The 15,768-nt window shown below is 44.6% G+C and overlaps 1 protein-coding gene across 2 annotated transcripts in view; it reads right to left on the reverse strand.

The window, feature by feature from the left end:
* The window catches only part of LOC121279658 (monocarboxylate transporter 5-like), a 68,117-nt gene extending 58,752 nt beyond the window's left edge, over positions 1 to 9,365 (reverse strand). Inside the window, exon 1 of one of the 2 annotated variants that reach the window (XM_041190874.1) lies at positions 9,148 to 9,365. In XM_041190874.1, the coding sequence (XP_041046808.1) occupies positions 9,148 to 9,237 (90 nt within the window). In that variant the 5' untranslated portion in view covers positions 9,238 to 9,365. The remainder of the gene's footprint in view (positions 1 to 9,147) is intronic. The other variant, XM_041190876.1, reaches the window with a different exon arrangement.
* Between the last annotated feature and the right edge of the window lie 6,403 nt (positions 9,366 to 15,768).

A 15,768-nucleotide genomic window follows, 5' to 3' on the forward strand; every position in this document is an offset into this window, starting at 1 on the left:
AAATGTTGCCTGTTGTGGGGAAGAGCATTGCTAGAGGTCAACAATATAAGATAGCCATGAAGATAGCCATTAGGGAATCCAGTAAAATTTCTTTACCCAGAGAGTGATGGGGGTGTGGAACTCACTACCTTAGGGAGTTGCTGAAGCATATAGCATGGAAGCATTTAAGGGGAAGCTATACAAGCATATGAGGGAGAAGGGAATAGAGGGTTACAATGGTAGATTTAACTGAGAAAATATGTGAGGAGGCTTGAGTGGAAAATAAAATCGAGGTGGACCGGTTGCTGTGCCATATATCCTATGTAAGTAAAAATTAACAAAGCACCTTCTAAATGTTAAGTTAATCCCTGCCTGCTGTCTGGCTATACTTTATTAAAGCAATTTATAATTAAGTATTTACTTAGGCTTTGAAAATAAGCAATATCTCTCTGGAGAGAAAGCAATTAACTCTAACAACCTTTATCAGATACAAGGGAGAGGGGAAAATCTGTGTAGTCAATTTTGTGTCCAAGAACCGACCTGTGTGATTGTTGTGTCTCCTGCAGGGCACCAGCTCCAGGTCTATGACTAAATTATTCTGATGTAGCTTTAAACAATCTGCAGTGCACTGTCAAAAAGTAAACACTGCCTTAAAAAAAAGAAAACATTGCAAATGTGGTGCTGGAGTTGCTAATTAATAAATCTGTTTTATCACTAGTTATTAAGCAGTGATGCTTACCACTGCTCGCACTTGGTGAGAAAGTAGTAATGCTTTGAGGGGTATGAGGGTCTAAAATTGAGCTCACTAGCACTGCAGTTGTTGACGCTACTGGAGCCCGGAGGTGCTGAAAGCAGTGGCCGACCAATTTCTGACCACTTATGGCACAGTCAGCCATGACTGAAAGGGCGTTAGTGTGGTCATGCCATTCACACAGTGAAAGCATGTAGAGTGGGCAGATCGTGATGTCATTCAGCATCTACCGGTGATTTGGCACCAGATCTGCCATTTTAGACTTCAGAGGTCCTGTTAACGGCCTTTCTTAAACACTCTCAACTGAATATGCATCCAGCTGCATGAGGACCCATCCCACTAGCACTTTGTAAAGGCATCAGCAATGGACTTTCAGATGAAGTGCTTTTGATTTTCTTTGCAGCTGCACTTAGTGGAAGTACTCTTTACTGTGTTGTTGGAGGAGCTTTTGAAAGCTGTTGGAGTAAGAAGGAAGTTGTTGGAGTAAGGAGGGAGTGGTGCTGAACTATTTCAAGGAGTTCAGTGGAGTTTGATGGCTACTGAGCATAAAGCCTGCTATCATTCATGAGGGCTATAGTTTCAGCCAGTCTTGTGCTACAGCAGATCAAGGAGATGTAAGACAGGCAACACAGAGGATAAGCTGTGCACAAAGGGCGGAGGAAGAGGGTTCTCAACAGAAGGCCCTATGTAACTAAGGCATTGAGAGAGCAGCACTCCCACCTGCAACTCAGCCAGCAGCAATGTCTGCAGTGGCTACGCTTCACCAAGGACATGCTCACTGAATTGTGCCACCTCCTCAAAACAGACTTGCAGCCACCAGGCAGGGAGAGGATGGCACTGCCAGTGGTTATCAAGATCACTGTCGCCCTAAATTTCTACACCCCAGGTCCCTGCGGACTGGGGACATCACCAACATCTCACAGTATGTAGCAAGAGTGGCCAGGCTCCAAATGGTGCAGGAGCTATTGAATGCTCAAAGAGATTCTGCGATTCTGTCATGTCTCTACAGGGACCCAGAACTGGGTTCCACTCACTTAAGCTTTGGCTGGTTTGTGACAGTGCACACTACATTATTTCAGTGAATGCCCGCGATCCTTGCAGCAGCCAGGATGCTTTCATCCAGCACCACCCAGCTATTCCTGCCATATCTGATGATGAACTGGAGGGTGGCTACTTGATGACAAGGGTTTTGCACTTTACCCGCGGCTTATGACTTCCCTCCTTTACTTGACCACACGGAACAGTGCGCAACAATGAGAGCCATGCTGCCACTGGGGCATCATGCATTTGCCGTTCTGCTGCCTGGGCTGCAAGGGGGGTGGGTTGGGGTTGGGGTGGGGGAAGGGGAGATGGGGCTCTAACAACACTCGCCAGTGTGTGTCTCTGATTTCATGGTGATCTGCCGCACACCGACTCTCATGAGGGCGCAGGCCTTTGCCGAGGGCATAGGCCTCATCACCAGGCCTTTGCTGAGCACCTCAAGAGGAGGGAGAGGAAGAGGAAAGGGGAGGTATCCAGGGTATCGTCATTCCAGACAGGCTGCCTGTGAGCAGCTAATCAGACTGATGTTATTATTTCCATGTCCTACTTCTTGAAATTTCTCTCTCATTTCAGATTATTTCTATTCCTCTGCTGCAAGTATGTGTGTTCTATCACAAAAATAAAATTTATTCATAAAATTTATCAAGGTACATTGCAATTCAGGTGTGGCAGATTGTAAAGTGCAATACAGATCATTTTGGTTAAATACAGTGCATGGCCATCTAGAGTGCCTTACACCACTTACAATGCAGATTGCGAACAGGTACATACAGCCTAATGGGTTTTGCATGGACTCTAGTCTATCAATATGCTATGGAAAGAGGGCCCCTTCCCCGATGGACTGTTTTGGTGGCTGCATCAAGCTTCACTGCAGCACGTAGTCAGGACCTTGGAACATGCTTGTTTGCAATACTTGGCCATGTACAGCTCTTTACACTGGAAGACCAACAGGTTATGGGCCGACCAAAGGGCGTCCTTCACTGAGTTGATGCTCCTCCAGCAGTAGGTGATGTTTGTCTCAGTGTGTGTCCCCGGGGACAGACTGTGGAGCACACAGTCTGGCGTTACAGAGCTGCCAGGGATGAACTCCCAACAAAAACCACTGCATCTCTTTCTAGACATTCTTTGCAAAGGTACATTCCGAAAGGAGATGGGCAACAGTCTCTTCCCCTCTGCAGCTGTTTTGAGGGCAACGTGTGGAGAGGGTGAGACTCCGAGCAGGAAGGATCTGATGAGGAAGGCCCTTCTCACCACCAACCAGGCTATGGATTGGTGCTTGTCTGAAAGTACTGGTGCTGAGGTATTTTACCAGATGACTTTGACAGTCTGCTTAAAAAACCATGGGGAGAATTTTCTGGTCAGCGAGCGGGGGCGGCGCACCTGCCGAACTGTCAAAGGCCTATTAAGGCCTATTAAAAATGAATTAAAATAGTTAAATGAGCTGCCCGTCCGACCTTAAGGTTGGGGGGCAGGCGAAGGGCCCAGGCGGCCTTTGAATTTTTCATGAAACCTCTGATGTTTCAAGAAGTGTTTAAAAACTCCATAAAAATTTTCAAAAAAATTCATTGACATGTCCCAGCTCATGTGACACTGTCACATGAGGGAACATGTTTTAAAAGTTTTTAATTTCTTTATTTTGATGTTTAAAACTTTAACAAATCTCCCTGAGGCAGACCCGTGCCTCAGGGAGATTTCTGTGCTCTTTCCAAACCTAACTCAGGGAATTCCTCCCTCCGCCCACACAGGGAGCGCTCAGAGTTTCCAGGTGAGCGTCGCGCTGAGCCGGCCTTAATTGGCCCATCTATGTAAAATGGCAGCGCGCACCCGATCAGGGATGCCAATAGGGTTCACGCTCGCTCCCACCCGCCCCTGCACAAAACCCCCAACGGGGGCAAAATTCAGCCCCATCTGACAGGATTCACCAGCTCCTTTTCCCACAGGGCCTCGGGGACATTATGTGCGGACCATTACCTGATGGACTTGTGGTCAAAAGTGTTTATCGGCACAAACTTTTCCAAGAGGGGCAGGTGATACTGAATGAAGCATTCCACAGCAATGTGGCCAGAACCATCCTTCACAACAGACAGAGGCTCAGCATTTGTTGTTTGTATATCGAGGGTCTACACACAGCTTGATGTAGTCACTCATAATGCGGGCAACATTGGGTACATTTCTCAATTCTTTATCTGGAGATTTGTACAAGATGCGTGCTTGATCTCCAGATAAAATAGAAGGTGGCTCTGGCGACTGCAGTGATGCAGGGCCGGGCATGGGCCAGACCTGCAGAACATCCAGCAACGCCGAGAGTAACTTGCACCTGATGACCAGGTTCTTACCCACAACGGAGAAAAAGAGTCACTCCAACGTGACCAGGTTCTGCTTTACTTTGACCATCCACTCCTCCCAGTTTTTGGTGCACGCTGTGGCCATTTGAACCATATTCCCAGCACCTTCAGGTAATTGGACCATACAGTGAAGAGGACAAAAGATCACGCAGTCCAAAGAACATAAAAGTGGAAATACTCAGCAAATCAGGCAGTATCTGTGGAGAGAAACAGAGTTAATGTTTCAAGTCGACGACCTTTTATTAGAATAAAGAAGATGGCCTGGCTCTTGCAGCAGCTTACTCTGACTTCCAAGGCTAGTTCAAATGGGTCACAGATGCTCATCAGCCTGCGTTCTGACAGTGGGTTCGAGCTGAAGGTGCTGACTGCATCCATATACAGGTGGTTTTGACCACTGCCTGTGATTGTTACCCTTCTTATGCTGCAAACTAACAAGTTAAAATTTCTTAAAATCCTTCACTTTTAACTTAAATTTTGAGATAGAAAAATAAATAATGATTTTATTAAGTTAAAGCTAAAATAAAAAAACTTTAAAAAAACAGATTTTAAGAACTTTTTTAACAGTTTGTGAATTTTTTTTATCATCATGGAGAAACTGGATGTTCCACAAATATAAAAGTAGTTTTTCAGGGCCAGTGAATGTGTTTAGCAGTAATTATGAAGTCAGTACACTGTTAAAAACCCAGTTTCACTTCATTCAACAAGGTGTGACTTTTCAAGGCTTTTTGCAGTGAGATAAACAGCATTTTTAAAAATTCTTTCACAGAATGTGGGCATCACTGGCTAGGCCAGAATTTTATTGCCCACCCCTAATTGCCCTGGAGAAGGTGGTGGTAAGCCACCATATGAGTCAAAATTCTTGCCAATTCCTTTGATTTCCAGAATTGCATTCTGAAGGGGTACCACAGGAGAAGTGTAGGATCACTGATTGCAACTTCTGAGTCTCTGGATTATTCTGCACCACTGTGGACTCCAGAGGTTGCTGTCAGTTTCAATGGAGTGATGGCGGTGAACATTGTCAACATCGATATCATTACTACTGCAAAATCCTGGCCATAATGTCTTTGAAAATGTCACTGTGGCCATTTAGAGAGGATTGTGAGATGCAGAGTGGTGCCAAACACGATGCCAAACTATTTATAGTTGCTTTTGTTTTTACCTTTTACCCCAGCCACTAGGGAAATGCTAAGCTGAAGGTTAGTTATCACACCTTATGTTCCATCCGAGATGCCTCTTCCAAGAGACTCAACCCATTTAGAAAAATTGAACTTTTTATACTCTTAACATTTTCAATCAGTCTCACGTGCAAAACAGGCAAGTGACTGACCATCTCAGTTAGTTGCTCAAGCTGGTTGAGATCATCTTGAGTGGGTTTTTAAATAACTTATTCTATTACACCACTCTCTAAACTTAAATGATATATGGGAATTTTCCACGATCAGTGAAATGATGAGTCATGAGAGAACTCACTTTACAACTATGACTTATTCCAAACAAAGCTGCAGAATTGATTGGCCAGATTCATAATAATTGGCCCAATAATTTATTAAAAGAAAATCCATTCTTGGATTCCCTTGGAGCTAGGCTAAGAGAATCTGAACAATAAATGTATTCCTGAGCAACATAAAAAGCAACTGAATAGCCTCCAAAACATAATATAATTAAAGTTCATCCCTAACAAATTCAGAAACAATAAGGCAGGAAATTTGGCACTCAGATAAAATATTGCTACTCAACAAAGAATAGAATAATTCTATGCTTGTTTGAGAGGTGATGACTGCACAGATTGTCTCCTCTGCTTCAGATGAATTTTATTATATCATCTCCTTCACCTTATGTAAACCTCCATATTATTTGGAGTTCATCAACTTGATATGGAGGCAATATGGTAAATCGCAACAAATGAAAATGTTCATTGTCTTCTTTTGTATGCATACGTCAACAGCTTTTACCCTAGGTTCATATGTTGTTAAGTTCCCTTTAAGAGAAACTATAACACATTCTCAAGGGCAATTAGGGATGGGCAATAAATGCTGGCCAAGACAGCAATGCCTGCATTCCATAAATTAATGAAATAAAACAACACACCCCTCATTATGACACTGTTCAATATAAATGGACTGCTCATGGATCCTTCTTCACTAGGGTAATTATATGAAACACAGTCTAACATTCCACTCTGACAAGACTCATATAATTTGCTGCTTATTTTCTAATACCAAAGCTATACAAATCATACTATTTGCAATATTATTTTTTATTGTATCACTGAAATCATGTAAAATGTTTATAATTTTATGGTTATAAAGGGATTATTAAGAGGATGCTGCAAACCACACCGGGGATGGTTTCTATTCCAATGGGTGAGAATGACTAAGCAACTCATGAGCAAGGGATCAATATGTGAGTCGTGTCACTGAACTCATGTGATGTAACTAGAGTGAAACACCAAATATTTCATAGCTAAGGTGAAACTTATAAACACACCGGGAATAAAATAATTGGAATTTAAGTAAAGAAGGAAGCCTATCAACTCATTCTGTCTGCATTGGTTATCAGTGGAGCTATCTTAGCAATTAAAGTGGATGTAATTCATTAATATCCTTACACCTTGTGTTCTGCAGTTCTGTTTACACAAAGCTAAAGTTGCTTAAGAGCAAAATGTGCACATCCTATTGAGAAACAGCAATGCTTGCGAATGGATTGCTTCTCTACTTTATACCCTTTGTCAGCATCAAGTACGCTTTGACCAGATATGCCATAGATTAGATGCACAATCAATCTTCAGCAACAATGTACAGCAATGAAACCATAGAGAAAAGCAGGAACAAAAGAAATTTGAATTTATATGGTGGCTTCTCATATCTTATAAAATTGAGTGACTACTGACACCAGTCCTGGAGCCAGCTGTACATATGCAGATTGCGTGGATCATCAGGGCTGCTGATGCACTGCGATCTGGGGGAAAGTTTGGATAAGGTTCAAAAATGAGCACAGGACATGGGTAATTAACTCATATCCAATCATTCATGCTGCCTGATATTTTATATGATGTTGGTGTGCAGCCCAGGCTATACACCTCAGCAGGGGGCCCAAGTTCATGTAAGGCTGGCAGCATTTCATCACCATCATTAGCAGTCCCTCAAAGTGAGGGGGACACCTGAAACAGAGAGTAGCACGTGGTAAGAGCTTGCACATGAAGCCTTTTAATCTGGGGAGACTGCAGCTACCACACGGTTCTGGCTGACCAGGATCTCCTGCTCTTCCTGCTTTCCATAGGTATACTGGAAGGAATTGCAGGCTGATAACCAAACTGCTTGGCCTGATGTGAACATACTATCCATCGCCATCAAAGCCTGGAGTGGGTCTCGACCCCAGATCTTCTGGCTCAGAGGGAAGAACACCAACCACTGCACCACAATACCTCCTGCTAGCAGTACTTAAAGATAGCCTGCACTACTTAAAGCCAGGCTGCACCTCTCATAGGGAAGGTGCATTCTGGTTGCAGCAAGTGCTGGAAAAAGCTGAAGAATAGTCTCTGAACAAATCCCAAAAAGGCAGGGTGTGTGCTCCAAGATTCTCTGAAGCAGCACTGGAGGTCTTGGGGCAGGAACTGGACAGGAGGATAGAAGCTGTCTTCCCACAAGGGCCAGGTGGCCCTCCAGACAGGCACTGAGAAAACAGTGGGCGCAGATAGTGAATTGCTGTCAATGCCAACAATGTAGCTTTGGAAGACATGAATGCATTGCAGGAAGAAATTTTGTGATGGCGCATGAGAGATCAAGGTTGGTGAACATAACCTCCAATGCCATATGCCAACAACTGCACCAGCATCCTCCCACACAGCTCAATGCACCATAACGCCATCACTCATCTACCAGCATAGTCTGGAAAACACAACTCATACCCAACACTCATAGCCTCATCTCAGTGCTTAGCACTGCAACAAGACTCACACCCAAATCTCTCAATGTGAATGCACTGCCAGCTATAGAACTATGGCAGGCACATCAATCAGGCATACTCTATCACACTCGTCGGCACACTTCCCTCTCTTGCAGGACAATGGGACACACTACCAGCGGCCGCAGGGCCTCAGGGTTGGGTACAGTCTTCACCCCCAGAGAGCAGAGGGCACCTGCTATCATTGAAATGGCCACGATTGAGGCTGTGGCTGAAACCACTGAAGATGTTGGGTATGTCCCCACCTGAACCACATCCCGCCGCCCCACATCCTATTTTCCCTCCATCCCACATCGTCTCCCGGTGAACCAGCTACAGGTGGTATAAGCGGAACGGTACCTGTAGCACGGAAACTATGGGCGCTGGGAAGCCAAATTTGGGGACTAGAGACTGTCAATGTCCTGTAATGCCAGCCACCCAGCTGTAAAACAATCGCCAGGAATAGGCCGACCAACTTCAAGGCAACTTGACATTAAGTGTAGTCATGTCAATTTTAGCTACCCATCAGAAAACAAATGAAAAAAAAAATCGCTTACAACATTCTTCACAAAGTACATTACTAAGAGAACTGATGTACACCATTAGCACCTCAATTATTTACATGAATGTATATACTTAACTCCTCTTCATGTGACTTCATTCAACCCTGAACTACAGCAATATCAGAGATACGCTCTGCGCAACAAACTTGAGAAAGCTTTACACCGGGGAACTCGTTTCATCCCAACTCTAATTTTAGAATTCATCTTCTGCTGCTAATTATCGAATCTGACCCGAAAACAGGGAAGCCTCCTTATTCCAGAGTTTCACTGTTGTTTCAGATGGAAAACAAATATCCCGCGATCTCCACCAGGCTCTTATTCCAGGCACAGTTGACGTTAAATAAATTCTCCACAGAAACAATTCTCTGCTGGAGTGAGAACCGTCCTCCGCATTTTGTTTTTAGCGCAGAAACTTCACTCCATTGAGAGCAGGCTCAGCGTAATCCGCTGCCTTGCAACTCAACTCCTGAGATTGCAACAGGTAGTTGTTACAATTCATCCTCTTGCTGTAAAACTTCTCACTCACCACAAAGAGATCGAAGACAATGACCCATCCCCAGCCTCCTTCAGGGGGTTCCTGCACTCTCCCACGTTGGGTTCTGCTTGGACCGGACATTGTGTTGGTTTCTGTTTTATTTCAGTTGTTTCTCTGTGCTGCCGATTTCCTCTCTCTCTCTGTTACATCCCCACCTCTATCCCTCTCCGGACTGTTTCTAGCGTGCCTTCTCAGCCTTTGCCTTGTTATACAGGCACAGCCCACCCCTAGCGGCTGAGGTTGACAAACCCGCCTTGAACCAACTTGGAGATCATTCGGTTTCCTGAAACTGTCAGAGCTTTCTTTGGGGTATAAGATTGCCAATCCTTCAGGAATTAAAGGATTAATTTCCAGTACACTGCTAGGAGCAAACCTAAGAGAAAAATCATGGGGTTATTAAAATCATTTTGGTTTTAAAATGTTCTTTTAACATTTTTGTTCATTAGTTATAAAAATATTAGATTTGGGAAGAAAAGATTCTTTAGTTAACAGTCAAGAACCTTCCAATCGAGCAATAGCGTCTTTTCACTTTTCAGTTGGCTACAAAGAATAACAGGAGTGTTGTGGCAGGCTAGTTAGTGGCTGAAGGACAATGTGATGAAGTAATCCATGACCACGTGCAGCAAGACCTGGACAGCATTCAGGTTTGAACTCGTTGCGTGGAATGGTAACCTTCTGTTCCATGATGATCCTATGACACTATGCTTTCTAGTCTATGATGTGTATATTTTGCTTAAACACATAAGGCCACATTTGCCATATAATGACATCAAAGAGAGACTAACCATCTCTCTCTGACATTCAAGGGGATTATCATCACTGAAACCCCCACCATCAACATCCTGAGGGTCACCATTGACCAGAAACTGAACCGAATCAGCCACATAATTACTGTGACTACAAAAGCAGTTCAGAGGCCTGGAATTCTGCACCTCCTGACTCCCTAAAGCCTGTTCACATGGCACAAATCAGGAATATGATGGAATACTCTCCACTTGGCTGGATGAGTGCAGCTCCAACAACACTCAAGAAAATTAAAACCAGCCAGAACAAAGCAGCCGGTTTGATTGGCACCCCCTCCAGCGCAGCAGGGTTTTGTAACAGCACCTTCCACAACCATGACTTCTACCGGTCAAGTAGAACAACAACAGCCTCATGGAAATACTACCACTTGCAAGTTCCCTTCCAAGTCATTCCCATTCTGACCTAAGAATACATCATCATTCCTTCATCATCACTGGGCCAAAATCCTGGAACTCCTTTTCAAACAGCACTGAGAGTGTAACTGCAACATATGGACTGCGGTGGCTCAGGAAGGCAGCTTACCTTCTCCAGAGCAATTATGGATGGGCAGTAAGTGCTGGCCTAGCCTGTGACATCCACGTCCCATGAAGATATAAAGTATAAAAACAGCCCTAGGAATATGTCCAACCCTAGCTGGATCAACAAAGACAGACCCCACATTCTTAAAATTATTATTTTAGGAAAGCCTACTGTAACTATTAGCCCATCAATCACGGTAAAATCTTGCTTTAAGTCATTCATCAGTCACTTGTTTGTCTTGTGGTAGCTGATACTTTTTATCTGCCTTTTCCATCTCCTCCTAACAAGCCTTGGCAATTCTTGTTTTTTTTAGATTTATCTTTGACATGCACCTCACTGTGGAAAGGGTAATTTGATGAGTGGATCCTGGCTGATCACCCCCTCCATCATGGGGATACTGAAACAAATTATATCATGCCCATCATTGAAGTAACAAAGATCAGCATAGATCAGAAACTGAACCTGAGATTTTCCCAATCTAATATAAAAGCAAAAAACTGCAGATGCTGGAAATCCAAAACAAAAAATAAAAACACCTGGAAAAACTCAGCAGGTCTGGCAGCATCTGCGGAGAGGAACACAGTTAACGTTTCAAGTCCGTATGACTCTTCAACAGAACTAAGGAAAAATAAAAAAGAGGTGAAATATAAGCGGGTTTAAGGGGGGGGTGGGACAGGTAGAGTTGGCTAGAGAGCCAGTGATAGGTGGAGATAGCCAAAAGATGTCATAGACAAAAGGACAAAGAGGTGTTAAAGGTGGTGATATCATATAAGGAATGTGCTAATTAAGGGTAGAAAGCAGGACAAACAAGGTACAGATAGCCCTAGAGGGGGTGGGGTGGGGTGAAGGGAAAGGATCGAAATAGTCTAAAAGGTAGAGATAAAACAATGGATACATTTAAAAATACATTTAAAAATAATGGAAATAGGTGGGAAAAGAAAAATCTATATAAATTATTGGGAAGAAAGTGGGGGGGAGGGGGGTGATCCGAAAGGGGTTGGAGATGGAGGAGGGAGTTCATGATCTAAAATTGTTGAACTCAATATTCAGTCCAGAAGGCTGTAAAGTGCCTATCGGAAGATGAGGCACTGTTCCTCCAGTTTGCGTTGAGCTTCACTGGTACAATGCAGCAGGCCAAGGATGGACATGTAGGTGTAAGAGCAGGGTGGAGTGTTGAAATGGCAAGTGACAGGGAGGTCTGGGTTTTGCTTGCGGACAGACCGAAGGTGTTCTGCAAAGCGGTCACCCAAAGTGCGTTTGGTCTCTCCAATGTAGAGGAAACCGCATTGGGAGCAACGAATGCAGTAGACTAAGTTGAAGGAAGTGCTGCTTCACTTGAAAGGAGTATTTGGGCCCTTGGACGGTGAGGAGAGGGGAAGTAAAGGGGCAGGTGTTGCATCTTCTGTGGTTGCATGGGAAGGTGCAGTGGAAGGGGGTTGAGGTGTAGGGGGTGATGGAGGAGTGGACCAGGGTGTCCCGGAGGGAACAATCCCTGCGGAATGCTACCGGGGGGCTGAAGGGAAGATGTGTTTGGTGGTGGCATCATGCTGGAGTTGGTGGAAATGGTGGAGGATGATCCTTTGAATGTGGAGGCTGGTGCGGTGATAAGTGAGGACAGGGGGGACCCTATCATTGTTCTGGGAGGGAGAGGAAGGTGTGAGGGCGGATGTGCGGGAGATGGGCCGGACACGGCTGAGGGCCCTGTCAACCACTGTGGGTGGAAAACCTTGGTTAAGGAAGAAGGAAGACATGTCAGAGGAACTGTTTTGGAAAGTGACATCATCAGAACAGATGCGACGGAGGCAAAGGAACTGAGAGAATGGGATGGAGTCCTTACAGGAAGTGGGGTGTGAGGAGCTGTAGTTGAGGTAACTGTGAGAGTCAAGGAAGGGAAGGGAAGTGTCAGAGATGGACCATGTGAAAATGATGGAGGGGTGGAAATTGGAAGCAAAATTAATAAGTTTTTCCAGGTTCAGACGAGAGCATGAAGCAGCACTGAAGCAATCATCGATGTACCGGAGAAAGAGTTGTGGGAGGGGGCCGGAGTAGGACTGGAACAAGGAATATTCCACATATCCCGTAAAGAGACAGGCATAACTGGGGCCCATGCGGGTACCCATAGCCACACCTTTTATTTGGAGGAAGTGAGAGGAGTTTAAGGAGAAATTGTTCAGTGTGAGAACAAGTTCAGCCAGACGGTGGTGGATGGGGATTGTTCGGGACTCTGTTCAAGGAAGAAGCAGAGAGCCATCAGACAATCCCGGTGGGGCATGGAAGTGTAGAGGGATTGGACGTCCATGGTGAAGAGGTGGTGGTCGGGGCCAGGGAGCTGGAAATTGTTGATATGATGTAGGGTGTCAGAGGAATCACGGATGTAGGTGGGAAGGGACTGGACAAGGGGAGAGGGAATGGATTCAAGATAGCAAGAAATGAGTTCCGTGGGGCAGGAACGGGCTGACATGATTGATCTGCCGGGACAGTCCTGTTTGTGGATTTTGGGTAGGAGGTAGAAGCGGGCCGTCCGAGGCTGGGAGACTATCAGGTTGGAAGCTGTGGAAGGAAGATCTCCAGAGGAGATGAGGTCAGTGACAATCCTGGAAACAATGGCTTGATGTTCAGTGGTGGGGTCATGGTCCAGGGGGAGGTAGGAGGAAGTGTCTGTGAGTTGACGCTCAGGCTCTGCGAGGTAGAGGTCAGTGCACCAGACAACAACAGCATCACCCTTGTCAGCAGGTTTGATGACAATGTCAGGGTTGGACCTGAGAGAACAGCAAGTTCAGAGAGAGACAGGTTAGAGTGGGTGAGAGGAGCAGAGAAATTGAGACGACTAATGTCACACCGACAGTTAACAATGAAAAAAATCAAGAGAAGGTAGGAATCCAGAGGGAGGGGTCCAGGTGGAGGGAGAATATTGGAGGCGGGTAAAAGGATCCATTGAACAGGGAGAGGACTCCTGCCCAAAGAAGTGAGCACGGAGACGAAGATGGCGGAAGAAGAGTTCAGCATTGTGCCGAGCCCGAAATTCATTGAGATGAGGGCGCAAGGCTATGAAACTAAGTCCTTTGCTGAGCACTGAAGTTCAGCATCAGAGAGGGGAAGGTCAGGGGGTATGGTGAATACACAGCCGGGGCTGGGATTGGAAGACGGGATGGGCACAGAGGGACAGGCAGGGGTGGAGGGTCCTGGATCGGTGTTGGTGTCGATGAGTTGTTAGAGCTTGCGTTCCTTTGCACCTGAAAGAAAGAGACAAAGTTTCTTGTTGAGGCATCGAATGAGACGAAGAATAAAATGAATGGTGGTGCTGCTGGAGGGAGAGGTCGAGTGTGTTCAAATGGCGGCGCATGGCACTGAGTGTGGATCTCAGAATGCGACGAGAACAGCATGGAAATAGGTGGGAAAAGAAAAATCTATATAGATTATTGGGGAAAAAAGGGGGGGTATCGGCAAAGAGATGGAGGAGAGAGTTCATGATCTAAAATTGTTGAACTCAATATTCAGTCCGGAAGGCTGTAAAGTGACTAGTCGGAAGATGAGGTGCTGTTCCTCCAGTTTGCATTGAGCTTCACTGGAACATTATTTTTAAATGTATTTCCATCCATTGTTTTATCTCTACCTTTTAGACTATTTCGATCCCTTCACCCCACCCCCACTAGGGCTATCTGTACCTTGTTTGTCCTGCTTTCTACCCTTAATTAGCACATTCCTTAGATAATATCACCACCTTTAACACCTCTTTGCCCTTCTGTTTATGACATCTTTTGGCTATCTCCACCTATCACAGGCCCTCTATCCAGCTCTACATCCCACCCACCCCCAAACCAGCTTATATTTCACCTCATTTCTATTTTTCCTTCGTTCTGTTGAAGAGTCATAAGGACTCGAAATGTTAACTGTATTCCTCTCCGCAGATGATGCCAGACCTGCTGAGTTTTTCCAGGTATTTTTATTTTCCCAAGCTATGTGGCTTGGTAGTAACCAAGTGCACTTATTGAGTTACTAAAGGCACCTTCTGTCCAACACACAAACACAAACCACTAAATTCTACTTTGACTATTGAACAGTGCTCCATCCTTTTACCTCCACAAATAATCTCAGCGTAACTCATTAGTGAAAACATCAGGATATACGATGAAGCCAGATGTGAAGAGCTTCAGCTCATTGCTCTCCTTTCCTTGAAGGCCTGATAAAAAATAGAAAATTCAGCAGAACATTTACAATTTCCAAACACATTACTGTGGATTCTGAGCTGAAATGGTGCATTGGAGCTACATGAATCCCCACTGTCTGCCATGGTTGTCATTGTTGAGCAGAAGACAGGTGGTTGCCATACCCACAGCAATCCACACATGGTTGTAATGTAACTAGCGTAGCTTTTCTTTATTGCCCCTATTTTCTTATTCCTTCCTCACTTGAAACAGATGACTTATGAAAGGGCAAGTTCAGTGCACGTCTGCAATTCATTCCCAGTCTTGGAGCATGACTTGCTCTGATCGGCGGTATCATGACTAGATTCAAAAAAATAATGTAACACTATGCACCACAACAAAAAAATTATCCCCTCGCATACTATACAACAAAACTCAAGGAATACATTTCTTTCTTGACCTTCAATGAGTATTTAGGATAATTGTAGAAAGTCTTTTGTGCTTTCAATGCTGTGCCATGCTGACTGCTGCACAGAATTCTTTGCTCACCTGTTCCATTCTAAATTCTAAACTAACAATAGGCCTTGCTGACATTAAATGCAGGCGAACAGCATCAGCAACAGTAAGCCAAGGTAATGTGCATGGCATTTCAGTCACTCATTGATGGATGTAATTGCATATGCAATGGCCTCAGATTAACAGGAAAATGGCAAATAAATTTGGCAAGAAAAAGCACTCAATAATTCATGCAGCATAGAAGGAGCAATGCTGACTATGGAGGAGGTGGTATTGTTGCTGGACTAGTAATCCAGAGATAAAAACAAAAAATGCTGGAAAAACTCAGCAGGTCTAGCGGCATCTGTGGAGAGAGAAACCGAGTTAATGTTTTGCGTCCGTATTCTTCAGAGCTGAAAAGAAGTGGAAGTGAGATGAAATTTATACTGTTTAAGGGGGGTGGGGCAAGTTGAGCTGGAAAGAAGCCAGTGATAGGTGGGGACAAAGGTGTTATGAACTAAAGGACAAAGTGAATGTTAATGGTAGTGGTTAGTGCTAAAAAAGGTGCTGATAGTGGCATAAAAGTAAGAAAGCAGAATGTGATAATAGCAGAACGAGGGTAGCATTGTGAGAGAGAACATCAGGGAAC

Source organism: Carcharodon carcharias, chromosome 7 (genome assembly GCF_017639515.1).
Source record: "Carcharodon carcharias isolate sCarCar2 chromosome 7, sCarCar2.pri, whole genome shotgun sequence".
Lineage (NCBI taxonomy): Eukaryota > Metazoa > Chordata > Chondrichthyes > Lamniformes > Lamnidae > Carcharodon > Carcharodon carcharias.